Raw genomic sequence first — 20,959 nt, 5'->3', positions numbered from 1 at the left:
AACCAGGAGCCCAAAGCCCTTTGTTTCCTGCTCTTCTGGTCTCAGCAACATAAGCAGGCTTTGGTCAGAAAAGTTCTGCCTAACAACTCAGGTTTCAGACCTCAAGAAAAAAAAAAAAAAGAGTTTGCCCTTTGGTTTCTGTTTTTGCAGTTTCAGTTACAGGGCCTGACACTCCAAAGTGTTCCATGAATCTGAGAGAGTGAAGAAGCCTCTTGGAGCTACATGTGGATACTCTGGCCTGCTTCCAGAGGCTTCTACTTGCCACCACCCTCCTCTGTTCTGTCCACTCCTCAGGCTAGCTGGAGATGAAAGGTGGGAAGTGAAACACACAGCAGGGGTCATCATCCACATCATGGCCACATCTCTACTGGTGACATAGCACATTACAGCCCTAAGAGCCCCAAAGTATATCATGGCCCACTGTGAGGCCCAGGTGCTCTGTGGGCCTTGTCTGAGAGGCAGCTACTTACCATCCTGGTCTGCCCAACTGACACCTACATCCACCGTTCCTGAATATGTAGTGTGCTGTGAACAGGTCACATGATGCACCTTAACCATCCAACCCCCTTCAACTTCAGGGGGTTCCCCTATGGCTCCTACCCCATGGGTTAACCCTGTTTATCAGATAACTCTCTTTACCCTAACAGGAGGATAAACAGAGGTCCACTCCCCACATCCATCAGGGAAGCAGACTCCTGGAACCCAGGCTTCCCTATTCTGCAACCCTGGAGCTCACTATGTGTGATCAACTGCAAAAGGCTCACACTGCCTCTGCCGAACCACTGGAGCACAGTCAGGTTGGGGACCAGAACTGTCATTTAGTGAGGCACCAAGTCACAATGCATTGACCATAGAAAATAGTTTAGAAATAACCTAGTGAAACTCCTTCTACAAATCAGTGGCCCCTACGTGAGTCCCGTACGTGTTGTGTTTGTGTGTAAAGATATGTATATGCATAGACACTTGGCTCTTCCTGGATTCTTGGCATGCACAGCTCCCTTAGACAGGCTGTTCTGCTCTGCGGCATATTGCAGTCAGATTTGCGCATAGTAATCAAATCACCTTCCACCTGTTCTGGTCTAGAGAGTCGTTCCTCTACTTCACCAGAGAGCTCTTTCCACTGAAGCTCTTGGGCCAGAGTTCCAAGGTCAGAGCTATTATCTGAGCATGACAGTCTGGCAGCAGCTGCTGCAAAGCATGGACTGACTGCAGAGGCTGAGGCTGCGTGGCATGATGTAGCACTCTTGAGATGGCAGCTGAGGAGCCGGGCCAGGCTCTCTGTGTTCAAAGTGCAGGACAGAGACGGCAACTATGTATGTATAAAGAAACGACACAGAGAGCAAGCAGAAAGCACATGTGGTGAAGAGTCTTTGAAGCCTCCAAGTTTACTACGTGACTAAGCCTGGGCTTGCTATATGACTAAAGAGTGCCACTTAACCTCTGTAAACCTAGCCCCTTGCCTGTAAGACAAGGAAGCAAGCACAAACAGCCTCAGGAATGGACGCTTTAGAACCTGGGACATAACCCACCTCAGAGCAGTGCATGGGAGGTCTATTCCTGTTGACTTATAAAGAGCTAGAGGGCTCCTGCGTATAATCAAGGGGCTCCCTGGGGCAGACAAGTTCTGATCTCACCAGCAGTAGCTGGTGTGTACCAGCAAACAGTGACCACTATTACAGGCAAGGTGACCCTGAGCTCAAGAGGGTCAAGTGAGACTCTACATGCAGGAGCTAGCCTGACTGTGAAGTGACCAGGCCATTAATAGAATGCTGTCAGTCAAGAAACAGCCCAGTGTAATGTAAGCACTAAACCCTTCCCAGCTGCTCATGACACAGTTAAATGTGGACACTGGGTGAATAGTATAATCAGAGGGAAATTGTTCCCTTTGTTTAAAACAATGCCCATGTTTCCTAATGCTCTTATTTCACAAATGCGGGCTTATAAACACAGGCTTAAGACTAGGCAATGGGGCCTAAGACACAGATGTGTCCACTCCTTGAGGCCAGCAGCACCTTGCCTACCTCCAATACCAGGTCAGGATTCTACTGACTCTCAGTAGATCTTTGTTTGCTATTTTTTCATTAACCCTGGGAACAAAGCAAACCAAGGCCTGGCTCTTTTTATAACATAAAACAAATATCAACTAGGAAAACACAAGGTATCTCTTCCAATGGAAATTAGTCTTCCTTCAAGGGAATTCTACAACCAAAAGCAGATTTTAGCCAGGGTTTGAAAGGCTTTCTCTCATCATTTCTATAGAAAATATGTGATTAAAAAAGTGTCTGTCCTGGCTACTAATAGCTTTACTTATACATCTGACACACATATACATGTGTATGTATGTATATACATCTATTACTGTGCCAAAATTCTCCTCTACTACCACTGAACTTTCCAGCCAGAAACTCATCAAGAAAAAGAACTTTCCTCCTCTGAGAGCAGAGCAAACTGGAATCAGCTCTGAGAGTTTACAGGAATGACCAGTGTAAATGACGATGAGTAAAGTCCTCTCTCAAAATGCACTGTGACAGTTGAGTTCCGCCCCTTTCAAATTCCTGTGCAGAACCTATAATCATGATCTGGAACAAGGCTTTGACGATGTGAATGAGTTAAAATGAAGTGTGAGAATGGGCCCAGACCCACTGTGACTATTGTCCTTTTATAGAGAGGAGATGAGGTCACAGAGGAAAGACCCCATGAAGACACAGTAAGGAAGTGGCTACCTACAAGCAGAAGGAGCCAATCCTACCAAGTATGGATTTTGACCCCTGACTTCCGGTCTCCAAAGCTGTGAAAAAGAAATCTGGGTTTGAGTTCCAGAATGTGTAACTCTTGCTTTTAGTTGTCTAAGCAATTATGTGTGGGGGATTTCAGCCACTCCACCCAAGGCTACAGCTGGGACAGCTCTTAGAGCTTGCAGCTGACAGATGTCAGCAGGTGTCTTTACTCCCGGGCTCCTCCAGACTGCAACTGAAAATGAGCAGAGATGACTGAGCAGTGCTGGGCCCTGAGGTCTGGAAGCTGAGGTGTGAGTTCAGAGGATCATCGACACCTTACATCTATATATTTGCCTCTATAGATTATGGCTTCCCGTTTTGTGTTTGTATGGGATTCCTGTGTGTACAAACATGTGTCTCTATGTCTGTATGTGGTTCTTGTGCTTTCCCTTTGGGTCTTTTTCTTCTGTTTGTTTTGTCCTATCCAAATTTGTTTGGTTTTGTTTTAGCTTATTGTATTTTAGTATTGTTCTGTAGATTCCTGTTGTTTTTTTTTTTTCTACAAAGAGACAGAAAGGGTGTGGGTCTGGGTGAGAGGGGAGGTGGGAAGGAACTGAGAGGAATAGGAGGAGGGGGAACCATAATCAGAATATATTAAATGAAAAATGTATTTTCTATCTTCTTTTTTATAATTTTATTTTTAATAAATTTAATTAATTAATTAATTAATTAATTAATTTCACATCCCAACTCCCCCACCTTCTCTCCTCCCATTCCCACCGTACCCTCCTCTGTTCCCACCCTCCAGTCAACTCCTCCTGCATTTCTGCTCAGGAAAGGGCAGGTCTCCCATGAGTATCAACAAAACATGGTATATCAAGCTGCAGCAAGACTAACCACCTCCTCATGCATCAAGGCTGGGCAAGGTGACCCAGCATAAAGAGTAGGGTCCCAAAAGCCTGTAAAAGGGTCAGAGACAGGCCTTATTCCCACGGCCAGGAGTCCCACAAGAGGACCAAGCTGCACAACTGCAACATATATGCAGAGAGCCTAGGTCAGTCCCATGCAGTCTCCCTGGGCTGTCAGATCAGTCTCTGCAAGTCACCATGAGCTCAGGCTAGTTGGCTCTATGAGCTTTCCTGTGGTGTCCTTTACCCTCTGGCTCCCACAATCCCTTCTCCTCCTCTTCTGCAGGATTCCCCTAAATCTATATTCTTCTATTGAAAAAGGATGCAGCACACAGTGGGGGAGGGGAGTACAACTGGCAGTGCTAGAGGGTGAAGGCATCCTGCCACTTCACAAGAAGATGCCACAGTGTAGACAGTATCCCCTAATGTGACCAGCTTGCTCTCCTGCATTGTGCCATTGGGACCTGACAACATCTCTAAGACTCTGGGCCAATGGGAAGGAGCTGTATCACGGGGGAAGAGTAGGACTACCAACCCCTTCCTCTCCTCTTTCCTTCCTGGCCACAGGTGAGTGATTTCGTTCAGTCTGTGCTCCCAACACATCCACTGAACCCCCAGATGCACTGCCCCCTGCCGAGCTATGAATCAAAATAGGCCAGTTTGTCTCATCACTTGGTTATCTGAAACATTTGTTCCAGGGAAAGTAAAGGAGCCCAGGCTAGCCTCAGATTCACTATGTAACTGAGGATGGCATTGAACTCCAGATTCTCTCCCCACCCCCTAAAAAGTGGAGGACCTTCTGATTTTGATGCTGGTCCAGACAGTCTGACTTTAGCCTTAGAACCTGACCCTGCATAACCCCTGCCCAGCCTTTCCAAGTGAAATGACAAGAGTCCACAGTCCACAGGGTCTTCATGAGCCAAGGCACAGACAGGCTTCAGCGTCTGCCCTGAAGAATTTCCTGCCTGGTGGTCAAGGCTTCTCATGCTTGATAAAGGCCGGATGAGCAAACCAACCAACCATTTGAGGTTTTGTCCAAAACAAACCTAGATCTGTAACGCTTTGAAGTTGACCTAAGTTAGCCCTACTTACGACACAAATGAGAGGCTTACTTTCCGCCCATGACAGGTGCCACTGATGAAAGTCAGTCAGTCTAGGCGAATAAAAATTATTTGTTCTTTCAACTCAAAGACAAAGTTTCAATTAGACATGTTTGCCTACTTGAATCTTTGGGGTGGGAGGCTCATTGGATTATTGGCTGTTGATTATTGATCTCAGGGCTTCATGCATGCAAAGTACCCACTAGCAAAGACAGTGGGAGGGGGGAGTGGAGGGATGGAGGGACTGAGGGACAGAGAGACAAACAGAGGGAGGGAGGGAGGGAGGGAGGGAGGGAGGGAGGGAGGGAGGGAGGGAGGGAGAGAGAGAGAGAGAGACAGAGAGAGAGAGAGAGAGAGAGAGAGAGAGAGAGAGAGAGAGAGAGAGAGAGAGAGAGAGAGAGAGAGAGAGAGAGAGAGAGAGAGAGAGAGAGAGAGAGAGAGAGAGAGAGGAGAGAGAGAGAGAGAGACTGAGTATCTTCAAATGGCTCTAGGCCAGTTCCTGACTGATGAGCCTTTGCCTTGATGTCCCTAAGTAACTGATCTTTGGGGCCCAGGGAAGGACAGTTCTCATCACAATCAGTGACACCCACCTTTCTTGGCCTTTTTTTAGGTGAGGAACAGTAGGGGGTAAGGCATTCTAACATGTACACTGAGTGACTGAAAATTGTTTCACTGGATATGACCAGCTAGAGAAGCTTGGTTTTGTCCCATTCTCAGCTCAGTTAAGTCTCTCAAGGGGGTCTTAAGTCACTTTTCAGCACATGAGTCACTCATTAGCCTACATAAAGTGAAAGGTCCTGAACTTATTAAATTCTCACTATTAAATCCAATTTTGATCTTAGAAATCATGGTTCTGTCCACACTCTAGTCAGTGACAGTGCTTTCTGAAGTCAGTCTCATAGCTTGTAAGGTCTGGTTTACATCCCCATCATCAGGAAAGATAAATGTGCCCCTGCCTCTCATCACTTCCATCTCCTCTACCTTTGGACGGATGAGACACCAGGATGCACCGTCACCAATACGAGAGCTGACACACAGCATTCCTTCTGGAGGCCGCACGCAAACTAAACACGGTGAAATGCAGAGGCGGGCTTGGAGAACTCAGAAACAGAATGGCTATTGCTAAAAAACAGTGAGCTGCTCTCTGCTGGGTTCTGTGGACACCGGGAAGCTGCAGCCCATTGGGCACTCGGCTCACAAAACAACCAGGAGACAAATGACACCAGGCCGGGCCCTTCAACAAGGAACAGAGTGTTCTTTAGTCCACTCTGTAGTGGATGGACAATCTGGGCACGCTGACCTGAGGCCTGTACTCACAGCCATGTCAATGACAAGACTGGAGGCACTGTTCCTCAGAACATTGTCTGAGAAATCTGCTGCTTCTGGAACACAATGTTATCGGTACAGAAAATTACAGAAATTCAATTCTGTAAACTTAAAAGTATTTCAAGTCAGGTGTGCTGGTGTGTGCTTGTAATCCCACCACTACAAAAAAGCTAAAGCAGGAAGAAGACAAGATTGAAGTTGATCTGAGCTACACAGCCAGATCTTGTCTCTAAAAAAAAATTTGAAATAAAATACCAAATAATGCAAAATTGCACACCAACGAAGCAAGATGTTACTTGTACTATACACTCATATTTGTATATCCCTATGCACACATATTCTTGCGTACAATCTTACACAAAAACATATGTACTCACACCCATTCATGAGTAGCAGCTAAGTACCAACAGGGACAGATTCACTCAAGAACAACCATGAGAACACATTCCTTCAGTAAATCAACTGGCAAAGAAACCACATGTGGAGGGCTCTTCTCCAACAGAAACTCAGCCTCTGGACTGCCTTGGGGAATACTGGCCTGCCCTCAACTCCAGCACCCTCCTGGCATTTTGTGACCCTACTTCTGTTTTGTTATTTACACCTACCACTTCCCACTTCAACTTTCCACACAGTTCACTTATTTACAGAGATGATATGAGCACCAGGAGAAGAAAAAGCTCCCAGCTTTGATTAATGCAGCTTTGATGACTAACAGATGCTCAATAAATATCTGGTGAAGGAATCAAACTTTGCAAAGGGGAGTGTTGCATATCAGTTGAGATGCTTAGAAAATGCCTGATTCTACAGAGCTGTCCATGCAAATATTACAGGTGAGTTACAACTTCTTCCCTGAGCCGTGGTGGGGCGGACACAGCTTCAGGCCAGACCTGCAGGTCTGTGAATGTTTATTGTGAACTTAGGTAAAACCTGGATGCTTTTGACCTCTCCCTGACAGTTCAGACAGAACCCCCTTGCTCCAGCTCCAGCTAGACTAGCAGGTTGGAAGATGGCAGGCAGGCAGAACATCTGCCTTTGCCTTATCTATTTTGCACTGGTAACATGGTGAGATAATCATTGTTTCATAGGATTCTTTTTAAAATATGTAAATTTTTTAAATAATGTTTACTGTACCTCAACTGCAAAGGCATGTTAAGTCTGGCACCTAAAAGAGCAGAATAAATGTGACTCACAACTCTGAGTGCAATGTTTAGCACTGGGATTCCTTCCTGAATTCTTGGTTGCTACTATTCAACCCCAAGCTTTAAACCAAACCTTTCTTTTTAAGTCAAAGACTCTAAGTTTCCCTTCACAGAGGCTTGATAGTGCAGCCACCCACCCAGTCTGGATCTTCATCTGAGGTCTGAGTGGGACATGCCCATCACCTTCTGCCTGTCTTATATCCCTTCAACCATGTACAGTTTTATCCAATATTCTTCATTAAATAAACACATTTCCACCACTCAGGGAGTGTGTAGGTCTGTGTGACTGCACCAAAGAACTAGTATCTTAACCTTCACTCTTGTCTTCATATTAGGTTCAAGTCCCTCTTTTTGGAAGCATCCCTTGACAGCTGAGGATGGGCACTTTCCAACCTTAGACCCTAACAGGAGCATCAGTTGGTGGGTATGGGTTAGTCCCGTTTTGTTAAATTACTAGGCCTCACAGGGCATGAGCCACTCGTATCTAAACACATGAACACTTCTTCCAAGATATATGAGAATGTGTAGGAGAGGTGCTAACTTCTATTTTGTCAGTAGAGGGCGCTGGTGAAAGGTGGAGGAGTAAAGAACTGCCTGCGAGTGAGTGAGTGAGTGAGTTCAGGGTAATGAAAAGCAAAAACTTAGTAGGCTTTGTCCCAGGTTAGGCTGCTTCTCCCTACAACCTCACCTAGCCTCTCATACTCAAAGGCTAGGGCTCCTTGGGGCAACTGTCTAGAAGGCATCTACCCATCTTCATTACAGCCCACTGCAGCTGCCAGGACTGTCGAGTGTAGCATCCCCAGTGGCCAAGGATCAGGGACTACCCTGGTATCCAGCAAATTCCCAAGCTTGGCAGCTCTCAGTGATCCTCTGTGGTAGACGTACAGCAACTTCCAAAATTACAGTCCCTTCCCATAAGCTATGGCCATCTCCTGAGCAGAAGGCTGTGTCTATCTCAGACCCACTGCTTACAGCAGCTACGGCTCAGTCTTTCCTGCCTAATCTCACATCAAGGTTGCTTCACATCTGTGCTGGAGGTGCAGGTCCAAGGCAGAACATCTGCCCAGTGAGTGGGCACCCTGTGCTCCATTACTAGCACCACAAGAACACATAAAAAATCCTCGAGACACTTTCTCTGATGTCATCGTGGTATGATTTATCTCCTGACTGGACTGATGACATAGTCACCCCCCGTCATCTGTTATTCTTAAAGAAATACAAATATAAAAATCCCTTCTAAGGTTTCCTGCAGTCTACTCCCTGCACTTGACCATCTATAAAGCTGGTAAAATATTGCTTTGAATCTTACGTGAATCAGGATCCAACCATAGTCCATTCTTCATCTTTCTAATACTTAATAGGAAAAAAAAAAGACACTTAAATGAGAATTTACATTGTAATGATGCCATGAGAGGCTTGGTTTGTCAGCTGTTGGGCATTTAAAAGCCAAAGACTTATGGCTTTTTACTTTCCATATGGGAAATAAACACATAAATTTCATTAGGATAGTATATAAGCAATAATTCTGAAAGTGCAAAAATACATCAATATGACAGTCAAAATGTGCATGCATCTTGAAGAACTTCGTTGTTATCAAAGAAGCTGTTACTAAAAACTCAGAGTTATTTAGTTGTTAGTCTGACCCAATTTCACTAAATTATGACTCAATTCTATTTGCTTCCTCAGGTCTGAGAGCAATGGTTCTCAACCTTCCTAATGCTGTGACCCCTTTAATACAATTCCTCATGTTGTAGTGACCCCAACCACAAAATTATTTTTTGTTGCTATACTTAATAACTATAGTTTTGCTACAAAAGTTTTAGAGATAGAGGTTTGCCAAAACGGTCCCAACCCACAAGTTGAGAACCACTGCCCTAGAGGGTGATACAGAACAACCATTTGTATTTGTTAGTTTTCCTGCTGAGACAAATCACCTGAAAGAAAGCAGCTTGGGGGTTTATTTCTGAACTTCTACAGATACAGTCTACCATGACAGGCACGGCACTCACGACAGCACACACGTGAGGCAGCTGGTCATGCTGTATACACAGTCAGGAAGTGGAGCATGATGGATGCCTGTGCTCAGTTTGGGTTCTCCTCCTTATTCAGTCCAGAATCCCAGGCCATGGGATGGTATTGGCCACAGTTAAGGTGAATCTCCCACCTCAATGAACCACATAATCCCTCACAACCATCCCCCAGAGATTGGTTTCCATAGTGAATCTAAATTCCATCAAATTAACGAGATTATCCATCACACCATCTTTGAATCTTAAACATCCCACTTACACCTGACTTGTCTATACAAAGTACGATGAAGCTATGAAGTGTCACAGTTGTTGTTTGAGAGGGGGGGCGGGTTAGGTGAGTTCAGAAGTTGAAGAGTAAACAATAAGAAATGAATAAATTCTTGGGAGTTAACTAAGGAGCCAGACTTGTGATGATCCCCCCCCACCCTGCCAAACATGAACACTCTACCCCTGACTCTGCATAGCATCATCTTTCCCTCAACCTCAGATACTCACACATCCTCACTTAGGTCTGACTCATCCTCTACACATTGCTGTACTTCAACTTTGGTCTTCATATCCCATCAAGCCTCTTCTTGCCTCCTGGTGAGACTGTGAAAATTGGAAGGGGACTTGTGTCCCTTGCAGCTATCAATGTTGCAATGTTAGTTGCCCCACCCACCTCCTTATCTCTTGGAAGGAAGGCAGAGGTGTCATGTTCTGGGACACAGTGGGCCAGGTGGGGAAGCCTAGCTACAAGGCCAACTTACTGCCAAGACTGTCCTGCACATGGACCCACACAACTATCAAATTCAGGAAAGCATAATCATCAGGCAAAGTCAGGAATTGCATGGAGCCCCTAACAAACAAGCCCTGCTGCTTTCCTGGCCTGGGATGAAAGTGCTCCATTTTAAACAAATAAATGTACGCATATGTGTAAATATACACACATATATAGTACTTTGCCTGTGTTTGTACATCTATATTACGTTCTTTGTTCCAGTTTTGTTGGTGCTGTTGTTGTTGTTGTTGTTGTTTTGTTTTTAGCAATATCTCTTTACATCGCCCACCTGGGCTTTGAGCTTTCCACCTTCTGCCTCAGTTTCTGGAGCAGCTTGGATTATAAGCATGCACCCCTACATACAAGTAATTTTTAAGTTTATTGTTCCACAAAACATATTTGGTAGAAAAATCAGGTGGGTTTTTTGTTGTTGTTGTTTTGTGTTCTGTGTTTGTTTTTTCCTAGTCACAGATCAATGAGGAAATTGCAATGGAAATAAGAAAGGGCAAGACCGTAAGGCAAAGGCTTGTAACCAAGTGGCAGCTGCCTCAAAACCTCCAGCCACAGTCTTACCGTTCTCCCTTCGTGGCCTTCTGGGTGTGTCAAGAGGCATCTCCGCCTGTGTTGGTGATTGATGTGAGTTGCAGGACATGGCAAGAGTAGGAGGCAGGGCTCCCCGCCCCTCAGCGGTCCTGATCAAGAATCACTTCACTTGCAATGCCTTCATGTGGATCCATTGACTATATAACCAAGTCAAAGCTAAAGCCAGCCCCATGGCCCTGATTCTAGGCCCCAAAGAACTTTATTGGTAAGTGGTGGGATGACCCAAAGTGGCAGAAGAAATCCCCAATGACATCCTTCCTCAAATGCAGGGACTCACTTCCTTGGGTCACTTTTTAAAGCATCCTCTGTACAGGAAATGTCCAGGCCTGAAGGAATGACTCAGACAAGCAATGCAGGATGGAGTAGGTGGGGTCAGGAGGAGGCTGCCCCACTTCCTTTTCGACATTTCCTGATGCCTGGGGACTGTGTTTCATTATTTCACCTGGTGTTAGCACTGAATGTCTCTACACAGACGTAGAAGGGGAAACCTTTTTTTTTTTTTTTTTTTTTTTAAGAAGACCTGTGGGAAAGCTCCTTGGGGACTCTCCATTTCCTAGCCTGTTTATGGGTAAAACCTCCCTACCTACTCTTTACTCAACCCTACTCTTAGTTGTTGGTTCACGCGTCTGAGACAGAACTCAACTCTGGAAGCCCTGAGGCTGAACTGAGAAAGTCACTTGAGGAGATAATGTTCCCAACCTACTGGGAACAGACTGTGACTCTGCTATGCTGCTATCTGGTGACCTAGCAAAATGACTCAGTAAATGTTGACTGTTTCAGAATGTTCACTCACAATTCTTCAAAGACTAAATAGCATTCTGAGAAACTTATTAAGTGTACACTAGAAATCACAGTCAGAAAGAGCCCCATCCATATGGGCGTAGGCACGGAGGAGCTGTCAGACTGTTTCTGTCTACCAGGCAAAGTGGCCCAGACCAAAGACAGGCTTGCAGGGGAGACAGACACTGGGGTGCTCTGGGAATGAAGATCACTTACAAGCTCCGAGAAGCCACGGACCACTTGCCGTCGCTTCAGGTTGGTCTCTCCATCCAGGTTAGCAGTCTCGATGTGGCACAACCCATCAGGGTCACTGGAGGACAGCAGCAGAATGTCCGCAGGTATGATCTCATTGCAGTGAAGACGGACAAAGTCGCCCACTCGGATTTGTTTCCAGTATCGAATCACATACTTCTGTTCTTCCCTGGTAAGAGATTTTGATTAACATGGTTGGCAAGATCCAATCAGGCTGAATTTGGCTGATGAGTATTTAAGTGTCAATTGAAAGTTATTTCTACTTTATAACAATAAAAAGTTATTTTCAAAAACAAGATTAAGGCTATATATGCATATAACTCTATTTGAAATGGCCAGAATAGATAGAACTATAGGGACAGAATATGGACTCAAGGCAACTGTGGCTGGAAGTGGGAAGATGAAAACTGACTGCTTAATGAGCAAGGAGGCTGTTTCTGGGCCCACAAAATGTTCGGGAGCTAGACAATAGTGTCAACTCAACACTGTGGATACCATAAACGCCAATGGCTTCATCACTTGAAAGTGGTTAAAATGACCACTCCCAGACCTGTGCTCCCAAAGAACAGAAAGTAAGGATTCAAACAGATCATCTATGTTCATTATGTATGTCATCAGCTACAACATGGAATCAACCCCTCCTCCCACAGATAGACAGGTAGACAAATACAGTATACACACAGTGGAATATTACCCAGTCCTTAAGAAAGAAAGCTAGAATGCAGGTGAACCTTGAAGATGTGCTAAGTGAAGATTCACAGACAGACTATGCAATGCCTCCACTCAAGAAGGACCTAGAATAGGTCCATGTGCAGAGGAAGAGATTCAAGTTATGGAAGGATAGAGGAGGAAAAACAAAATAAAACAAATGTCTTCATGGATACAGTTTCTACCTGGTGATGGTAAAGTTTAGGAAATAGTAATGATGGTTGAACTATACAGTATCATTAATTGTATCAAAAATATCAAAATTGCTACCAAATTACGTACTTAAAATACTTACAATGGCAGGTTTGTTGTGCATCACAATTTTTTTATTTCAAAAGTGTAACTTAATTAAAATGCTAATCTTTGTATTTATTTGCCTGAAATAAAAAGAACATAATCTAAAAATTTTAAACCCTGTGAAACTAGAATACTGTCATGGGTGGTGGGTGACAAGTGCTGGCACTGGAGCTCCTGCAGGGCCCGGAAATGACTGCTAAGCAGTGCCACATTTCATTGTTGGGTCTGCAAAATGGATATGAGACCAGATTCATCCTCCCTACCTCATCACGATGAAGCCCAAGACACAAGCTACAGTCACTAACCTCAGCAGCCTTTGGAACCTGACAGTTAGGTCATTCACATGGCCACTGGAAAAACAAACCCACTAATCCAACACAAAAGTTGCTTTTAACAGTTTCTTGAAGGTGGTTTGGGCCATTTGGACATTAAGTATAGAGTGTGGAGCACTGACTGGATATTTTCGTCTTAGATTCTACACTGGATTGGAGGAAATCCCCACAAACTTCAAGGGCTGCCTGCTACTAGTACCACCTTCAGCTTCTTCCCTGGTTCACTTTCCTTTCTGTCCTCTCATCTGTCTGGCTGGCTGGCTGGCTGTGTCTCTATCTTTTGACACAGAGGCTGTTTTGCACAAGCTGGCTGTAAACTTCTCGGCTCAAAGGACCCTACTTCAGAAACTCAAGTAACTGGAACTGCGGGTACACACCACCACTCCTGAGACTTCTTCCATTTGAAGCCTCTATTTTCTTGTGTTTTACTAATTCAAGATCCACCAAACCAAATATGTACAAAGCACAGCATTGGCGGTCATAAAATAAGATCTAAATGCAGCCTCTGTCATTGAATATAAATGCTAAGAGAAAGACACAAGCACTAGAGAGTACCCTGTGGGCTGTGGCAATCAAGCCCATGTAGTTGACCACACACCCCACACAGCAAAAGGGGATTGATTCCATCTAGGTCCACTGGAATGATCATGTAGACCTATTATGTTTAGCCCAGGGAACTATATGGCCCACTGGTAACTCTAAGATTCCCCTCCGAACCCCCAGAGGTAGGTAGCTCTGAGATAAGGCACAGAAGTGACACTCTATCACCTATTTTGCTTGCTAATTACCAGTCTGACTACTTCCAAACTTGTAGAAATACGACCTTCTGTTATCAAACAGATTTAATATGTTAAGCGCATTTACAATGATTTTCCAAAGGTCAGACTCTGAGCTTATATCATTAGAAGCATCTGCCTTTAATTTCTCTTCTTCATCAACACCATTCCTGGGTTTCTACAGAAAGTGTAAAGCAATTTAAAGAGCCAGTCCCTTTGAAAAACATTCTCAATCGCAGTAGATGTTCTCAGGTCCATGGGCAAGGCTTTGATCCAATGGGACTCTCAGATGGGATGGTCTTGGGACCCATTCCAGGACAGTGATGACAGGAGGCAGAGAAGCTCAGCAGCACCATCTTTGATGAGTTTGTACACAGTATCAAAGTTCAAAAAGCTTAGCTTGGCCTCCCATTAGAGATCACTTTTATTTAGAACAGAAGAAAAAGGCATGTGCATCTGAAGGAGGTTCCCCAACAGAACTAGCCGACAGGGGCACCATGAAGAAGCCTAAGGCCAGTATTCAATGAGGCATAGGACAGGCTGTAAGCAAGAACAGCAGCCCCTCTTCAAGATGCCTAAAAGAATAAGGCTCCAAGGAAAAAGCCCTGCAGGTGCAGGAATTCTTGTCTTGAGCAAACCCTGAGAAATTCAATGTTGGAAATCATTGGTAAATGAACAGTACACAAGACATCATATTGATGTCTTAGACCAAGCATCCCTCATAAAATGCAAGTTGTATTCTTTTCATGTAAATGTCTACATACTTAAGCATAGAAATCTCCACTTATGGGAAGAATAAGAGATACTACATATTTCTTATCAGTCTTCCCTAGTATTATGGAATAAACTGTGTTCCACTGCATTTGTGTGTTGAAGTCCTAACCCCTACTACCTCCGATTACATTTGGAGATAGGGTGTTTCTATCTAGAGGGAACTGAGTAAAGGAGGTGTGGTGAGGTACTATTATAGTCTGAGTTATGTCCTTAGAACAAGGGAAGAGGGAGCAGATATGTCCACACAAAACAATATGAGAACACTGGTTAGAAGGCCATTTATAGATCAAGGATATATGCCTCCTGAGGACCCAGCTGTAAATACTTGGCTTTGGCAGCCCACATGGATCAAAACAGCACAGAAATATTTCAACAAGGTCAGCTCAATGCCAGCCCTCTGCAACAGTGAGCTAAATGGACACCATCACATAACGACATGATAGCTGTTGTAGCACCAGGGTGCAATGCAAAACTTCAGGTCTGCAGTGATGCTGCCACAAACAAAACCTCTGTGCTGCAAGCTGCATTTAGCATACCACAGACAACCATATACAGGATACGATATTAGATGGTAGGTGATGACGTCACTAGCCTGTGTATTTTCTCCACTGCATGTTATATGTTTTTATTTTCTTACCCGAGTGCTAGGAAACCAAGCCCACAGCTGCTCTACTATGGAGCTAAACCTCTGACCTCTTTGTGATAATTTTAGAGCACACATTGGATATAAATAATGTTTACAGTAAAGCTGGTTCCTCTGGCAGCAGATTCACACACTAATGGTCACTGTGTCTCTTGAATGCATCAAGATACCACATGGTGTGACTAGCCCAAGTTGTGTAACTATGTGTGGACAACCACGATGGTTCCACAAGAACAAGATGGCCTGATGATGCCTGTGTGGGAAAGCACTCCCACTGTTCGGCATTGCATGACTACCTCCCTCATGACCTTGAGTCTTATGTCTCTTGTTAGGAACAATTCACAGACTCAATTGCCAAAAAGGGTGAGCAGAAGAAGCAGAATGGGTGGGGACAACACAGTGTGTGATTTACCCACATACTTGTGCTCTATGGCTCCACACCAGGGCACAGGAAAAGTAATATAGAGGAGGCAGAAATAAATCCATCTGATGCTCAGGGATCTCTTAGAAGCACTCTTCTTGAGGCTGTGGTCAGGTGACCTACTTAGGTCTACCTCCACTTTCCTCACACTTCTGCTCGGTGCTCAAGTGGTTACATGGTCAACCAGTTTCCTCCACAGAGTACATCCCGGGGCCATAGTACTCCATGTCTGCAGATGACTCCAGTCTAGCCCATCCACAGAAAGGCACTCTTAACAGGAACTAGGATCATCTGGGATGCATGGGTTGCACTTTCTACAGCTGCAGAGCTGGACTGTAGCTCAGTGGTAAAGAATGTGTCAAGCATGCATGAAGTCTTGGGTTTGATCCTAACCCACAAAAAAATAAAAGAAGAAAGCTAAATAGAGAGGGTTTACAGCAACCATAGTCCTCAACATAGCAGATGAGCTTATAGTAATTTTAGAAGTGATACTTTTTAAAAAAAGAATAGCATATTGAATTCTTTTTAAGGACAGATTCTACCCCTATGTGGCAGCAGATTCCAAGATGACCCTAAGGCTGGTAACACTGGTACACAGGATCATGCATGGTTTCTGTGAATGGGTTGGAGTCAGATATACCCATGGAAGCCAGGTGATCAATTCTCATGTTGTAAGTTGACCCAAGGGACAACTTCCAATGGGAGGTGGACCTAGACATATGAGTATTGTGAATCCATGCCTGGTATCAGAGACAAGGACGTATATGAAGGAAAAGAAGGGGCAAATAACCAGGACCTGAGGATGAAGCTCTCACCCATCAGCCAGCATGACAATCGGCTATCTTAGACTGTCTTAATTAGTTTTTTGTTGTTGTTGTTGTTGTTGTTGTTGTTGTTGCTATGAGTGAATAACACAGACTGGATGATATATTTAAACCCCAAAGGCTTATTCAGCTCATAGTTGTGGAAAGTAGGAGGTTCAAGGCCAATGGGCAGTATCTGGTGAAAAACAAGTAGGAAATCTGCAGACATACAAGGCAGCACAGGGTATCATGGGAAGGGGATCCAAACTGGCTTTTGTGACAGAGATGATCTTGAGACAACCCAGTAGTTCCTTCATCTGTGGGAGAATTCAGTGTTCCACCTCTTTGTCACTAACAATAAGGATTAAATTTCCTTATAAGTTTTTGGGAGATCATTCAAATTATAGCCCAGACCTACTGCATGGAAAGAGGTAGACAAGAATACCTTCTCCTAAACGCAAAAGCCTTGGAACCTTCTATGTGAAGACCATTAATACTTTCTGCCTGGCAAGACTCAGAGCAGAGGATCCAGCTAATCCCTGCAGGCCGTAGAAAGTGTGAGATCATATTTGTGTAGTGTTTAGCAGCTTATATGTGCAACATTTATTACACAGTCATAAAAACAACATGTCATCTCTAATTCCTACACCAAAGGCCAGGGCCCTCTAGCCCTCTCCCCTCTCTTCTCTATTTTCTTCCTCTTTCTTCTCCCATCTTCTCTCCCTGGCAACCCCATAGTCTATATAAACCAAGCAGTAAACAAGAAATCTCCCCAGCACTTTGTTCTACAATATCTATGCCTGAGAAAGATCTACCTCATGAAAAGGAAGTGTGGTGACACCAGAGGATGAAATGACATACAAACAAAAGGCTTTGACAGTGCACACCCTTGGAGTGTGAGCTGGGATACGGTCACACACCATAAATCATGGTTACTCCAGAGGATGATAACCAGCTTCTCAACTCAAGATTCATGAAGGAGCTAGCCTGAGACCATCAACCCAAGAAGGGTTCAGAGAGCACTTAGGGAGAGAAAATGTGTGTGTCTGGGTCTTGAGACTCATCAACTACCAGTAGCTGGAGAGGCCATAGACACTAGATGATAACCCTTGACACTTTTCTAATCCAATACAGTTTCTAGCTATTCTAAATACTTCTTCTCGTACCCATGGATAAATCACTCCTAATCCAAGAAGCTTCTTTTTGCAACAAATGGAGACTATTACAGAGACAGCAACTCATCAAATTGCAGAGAATAAGTGACTGCGGGGTGTTCAGCCCCAGATGATTTATCTGCAATGCAATCCTTACACATAAAGTTCATGAGAAAGTGGACAAGAGAAGTGGGGAAGACTGTAAGCCAGAGGGCCAAGACACCTGCTGCAAAACAGGGTCTTCTTTCTAGGCATGACAAGGGAGTTGCACCCATTACGTCTCAACAATATGAATGCCTAAACAGGACCTGCAAAATGACAACACCAGTGGACATGCCAATGAAGAGAAATCTTACGAGGCCTCACCCGAAGATGAAGAGCAACAAGCAATCAGTGACAGCTGAAAGAGAATCAATTTTCTTCAGTGGTGAGCTCCCTGACAGGTTATTCAATCCCAAGTGGTCATCCCTACACACATGCACATAGGAACAAGGCTGAATGGACTCAGTAGGGGTTTTGTTGTTCAGTGTTTTGTTTTGGTTTTGTGTTTGTGTGCATGTATAGATGTGACAATAATGAAGAGGAGGTCATGCATTTGAGGGGGCACAGGAGGAGTTGGAGGAAGAGAGGGAGGGGTGGAAATGAAGTAAATGTAGTACTCATGTATGAAATTCTAAGGAAAAACTAAATAAGAAAAATAGGAACAAAAATAGGAAACAAAGAAGAAAATAGTAAAAGAGTGTCTTATGGTCAAAAAAGCCAGACCTAAGGTCACAGGCAAATGCACTGCAACCCTAAGAATAGGGTAGAAGCCTGGCCAGCCAGCCAGCCACAAATCACCTGTGTCCCTGCAATGTCACTTCCCAGCCTCTGTTTGCTCAGCTGGAAAGAGGGGGTATTAAACAGATATGAGGGAATCTGAGGCCTCTGCAGTTTTCTTCTGGAGAAAATTTGTTAACCCTTTATAATCCGGCACATGCTGCCTTGCTGTTCTCATCTGAACATTGCTTGTCTAACTTGAGACACTGTGGAGTGAAGGAAAATGGTATAAGAATCAGGATGACCAATTTCATTAAAGGAAAAATAGAACACGGTCTCCTAATTCATCATTTTGATCATTGGTTTAAGCTTGGCTAAAACTACTTTATTCATAGAAACCACGCTTTTAAGACTATTAAGTACTACAGAATTTATAGCAATTGCTCTATCCAACTACAAAGCACTTTTACTTTAGGCCAGTAAATTGATATTACTGCTTTGTAGTTCTTTATAAATTACAGGTTTAAGTATTGATTAGAGATGTATATATCAGGATTTCCATCCAGTGTATAATTCTCATGGCTCTCCAGTGTCTTCATGGTGAGACTGATCTCTACTGCGCATTTACTCATCTCTCTAAAGTAGAGAAGTTCTGCTTCTAGAATGGAACATGGAGGAAACTATAAGAAAAAAAGAGAGATGGCTCATCTCCATCGTCAACATGACTGGATTTAGAATTACCCAGGAGGCACAGCCCTGGATGTCTGTGGGGGCACTACAGAGATGTTTAACTGAGGTGGGAAGACCCTCCTTGAGTGTGGCTAGCACCATACCATGGACTGCAGTCACAGCCTGAGTAAGACGAAAAAGGCAGAAAGCGGCCCCAGCATTCATCTCTGTGCTTCCTGACTGTGGACACAATGTGACCAGCTGCCCTGGTCCTGATGCTGTGCTTTTGCTGCCATGGTAGACTATACTCTCAAACTGGGAGCCAAAATAAACTCCTTCTCCCTCATATTGTTCCTATTGGGCGTTTATTACCAAAATGAGAGAAGTAACTAATACAGAAAATGAGAGACTACTTGACTATCCTTCTACTTCAATGGATTGCTCTCCATTGTAAATGTAAAACAGGAGATTTACATTTAGGCTATTGGTTCATACTTTGCTCTCTGAGCAAAGGATAAAGTTTTGATTTTGGTTTTGTTTTTTAGTTTGGTTGGTTTTTTGGGGGGCTAAGGTGGGGAGAGACAGACTCTGGTGTCTCTAAAACCAATTAATACCTTGGTGGCCTATTGCTGTTGCATGAAAATGAATAGTCATAATTATTTGACTTGTCACTATCCCTGTATTTAACCTGGTCTCTGAATTTATGGATATAATGGCTTCATCTCTAAGTGTCTTTCTAGGCTACATGGGAAGATGTAAGAATAAAAAGCACACTCACTTCTGACTTGGTAGTCAGTCTACATTCACAACATGACAGTCATTCAAGTTTTGTGATGCTGCTGTCAGCACAAAGAGCTATGAGCTTTTGCAATGGGATGCTATCCACACTTCTGAGAATGCCCATAAACACTGCATGGGGTTACAAATGTCTGGGCATGTACGTGAAGACTGTCAGGATGCCAGGGGAAGACAGGCAGAAGTGAGCCTTGAGCACAGGGTTGGGGAGTGCTGAGAGGACAGACAGCCCCAGACCAGAACAATGAAAGGCCAAAGGCAAGTTCACACTGAGGCCAGTGTTGTGGGCAGCTGGAAGGCACTACACCAACAAATGAAGCCCAATGGGTGAGGGATAAGCCCACATTTGGAAGGTGAGCATAGGGTTCTATGGTACCCACCCATGCTTGGTGGCCACTAAAAGCAAGGGACTCTAGTGTTGTGCTTTCTGCCTGGAAACCCTGCCGAGGGAACGCAGATGGAAAACAGTCCTGGAATGTGTGCGTGGAATTGCCACATCCTCTCACTCTTGGAAACTGTAACTCCCAGCGGCTCACCCATGGACACAGAGGGTCATCTTTGTAAACATTCCTGGCGTGCATTCACCTCCCCAGAGACTTACTCAGCACTCAAATGCCTCAGCCTGTTTAGTCTCTGGAAAGACACAACTGTTCTTCAGAAACAGCCCTCTGTGCAAGGGTCATGGGTACTCCAGAGCAACCAGTGCTTTTATTTGTGGTCTACAGCCAGCACCAGCTGGTCTAGATGGTTTATATAGTAGTTTCTCTTGGCGCTGAGACTCCATTATCTTAGTACTGGCAGGAATTACAAGCAAAAGGCGAACAGAGCTCCCTCCATACCATGCGGAAGTCACCACACAGTGTACTCTCCAGCCTGCATCTTGGGAAGCCCTCTCTTGGTCCTACCAGTAAATTCCCACTTTCGGTTAGAAAAATGGATCCTAAAGAGACTGAGCAGTCCAATATTAAAAGCCCATGTTACACTGGGATCCACAATGGCAAAGGAGGTTTGACCTTGAAAGCACATCTGATCTGGTGGCCTAAAAAAGGGACATCTCACAAAGACTTTGGAAAATGCTAAGCAAGAACCGCTAAGTCCCCTGTCCCTTTGAAATTGTGCAGCCAGAGACTGGTGTGGTCTGAGAATACATTTG

General features: G+C 44.4%; 1 protein-coding gene across 4 annotated transcripts in view; it reads right to left on the bottom strand.

Annotated features, from left to right (window-relative positions):
* Positions 1-20,959, bottom strand: part of Atp10a (ATPase phospholipid transporting 10A (putative)) — a 168,618-nt gene that overhangs the window by 71,422 nt on the left and 76,237 nt on the right. For all 4 annotated transcript variants that reach the window (XM_076543967.1, XM_076543974.1, XM_076543969.1 and 1 more), the window contains exon 3: positions 11,640-11,844. In XM_076543967.1, coding sequence (XP_076400082.1) covers positions 11,640-11,844 — 205 coding nt within the window. The remainder of the gene's footprint in view (positions 1-11,639; positions 11,845-20,959) is intronic.

This window comes from Peromyscus maniculatus, chromosome 1 (assembly GCF_049852395.1).
Source record: "Peromyscus maniculatus bairdii isolate BWxNUB_F1_BW_parent chromosome 1, HU_Pman_BW_mat_3.1, whole genome shotgun sequence".
NCBI lineage: Eukaryota > Metazoa > Chordata > Mammalia > Rodentia > Cricetidae > Peromyscus > Peromyscus maniculatus.
Note: the sequence above shows the minus strand (reverse complement) of the source record. Positions and strands in the feature narration are given on the sequence as shown.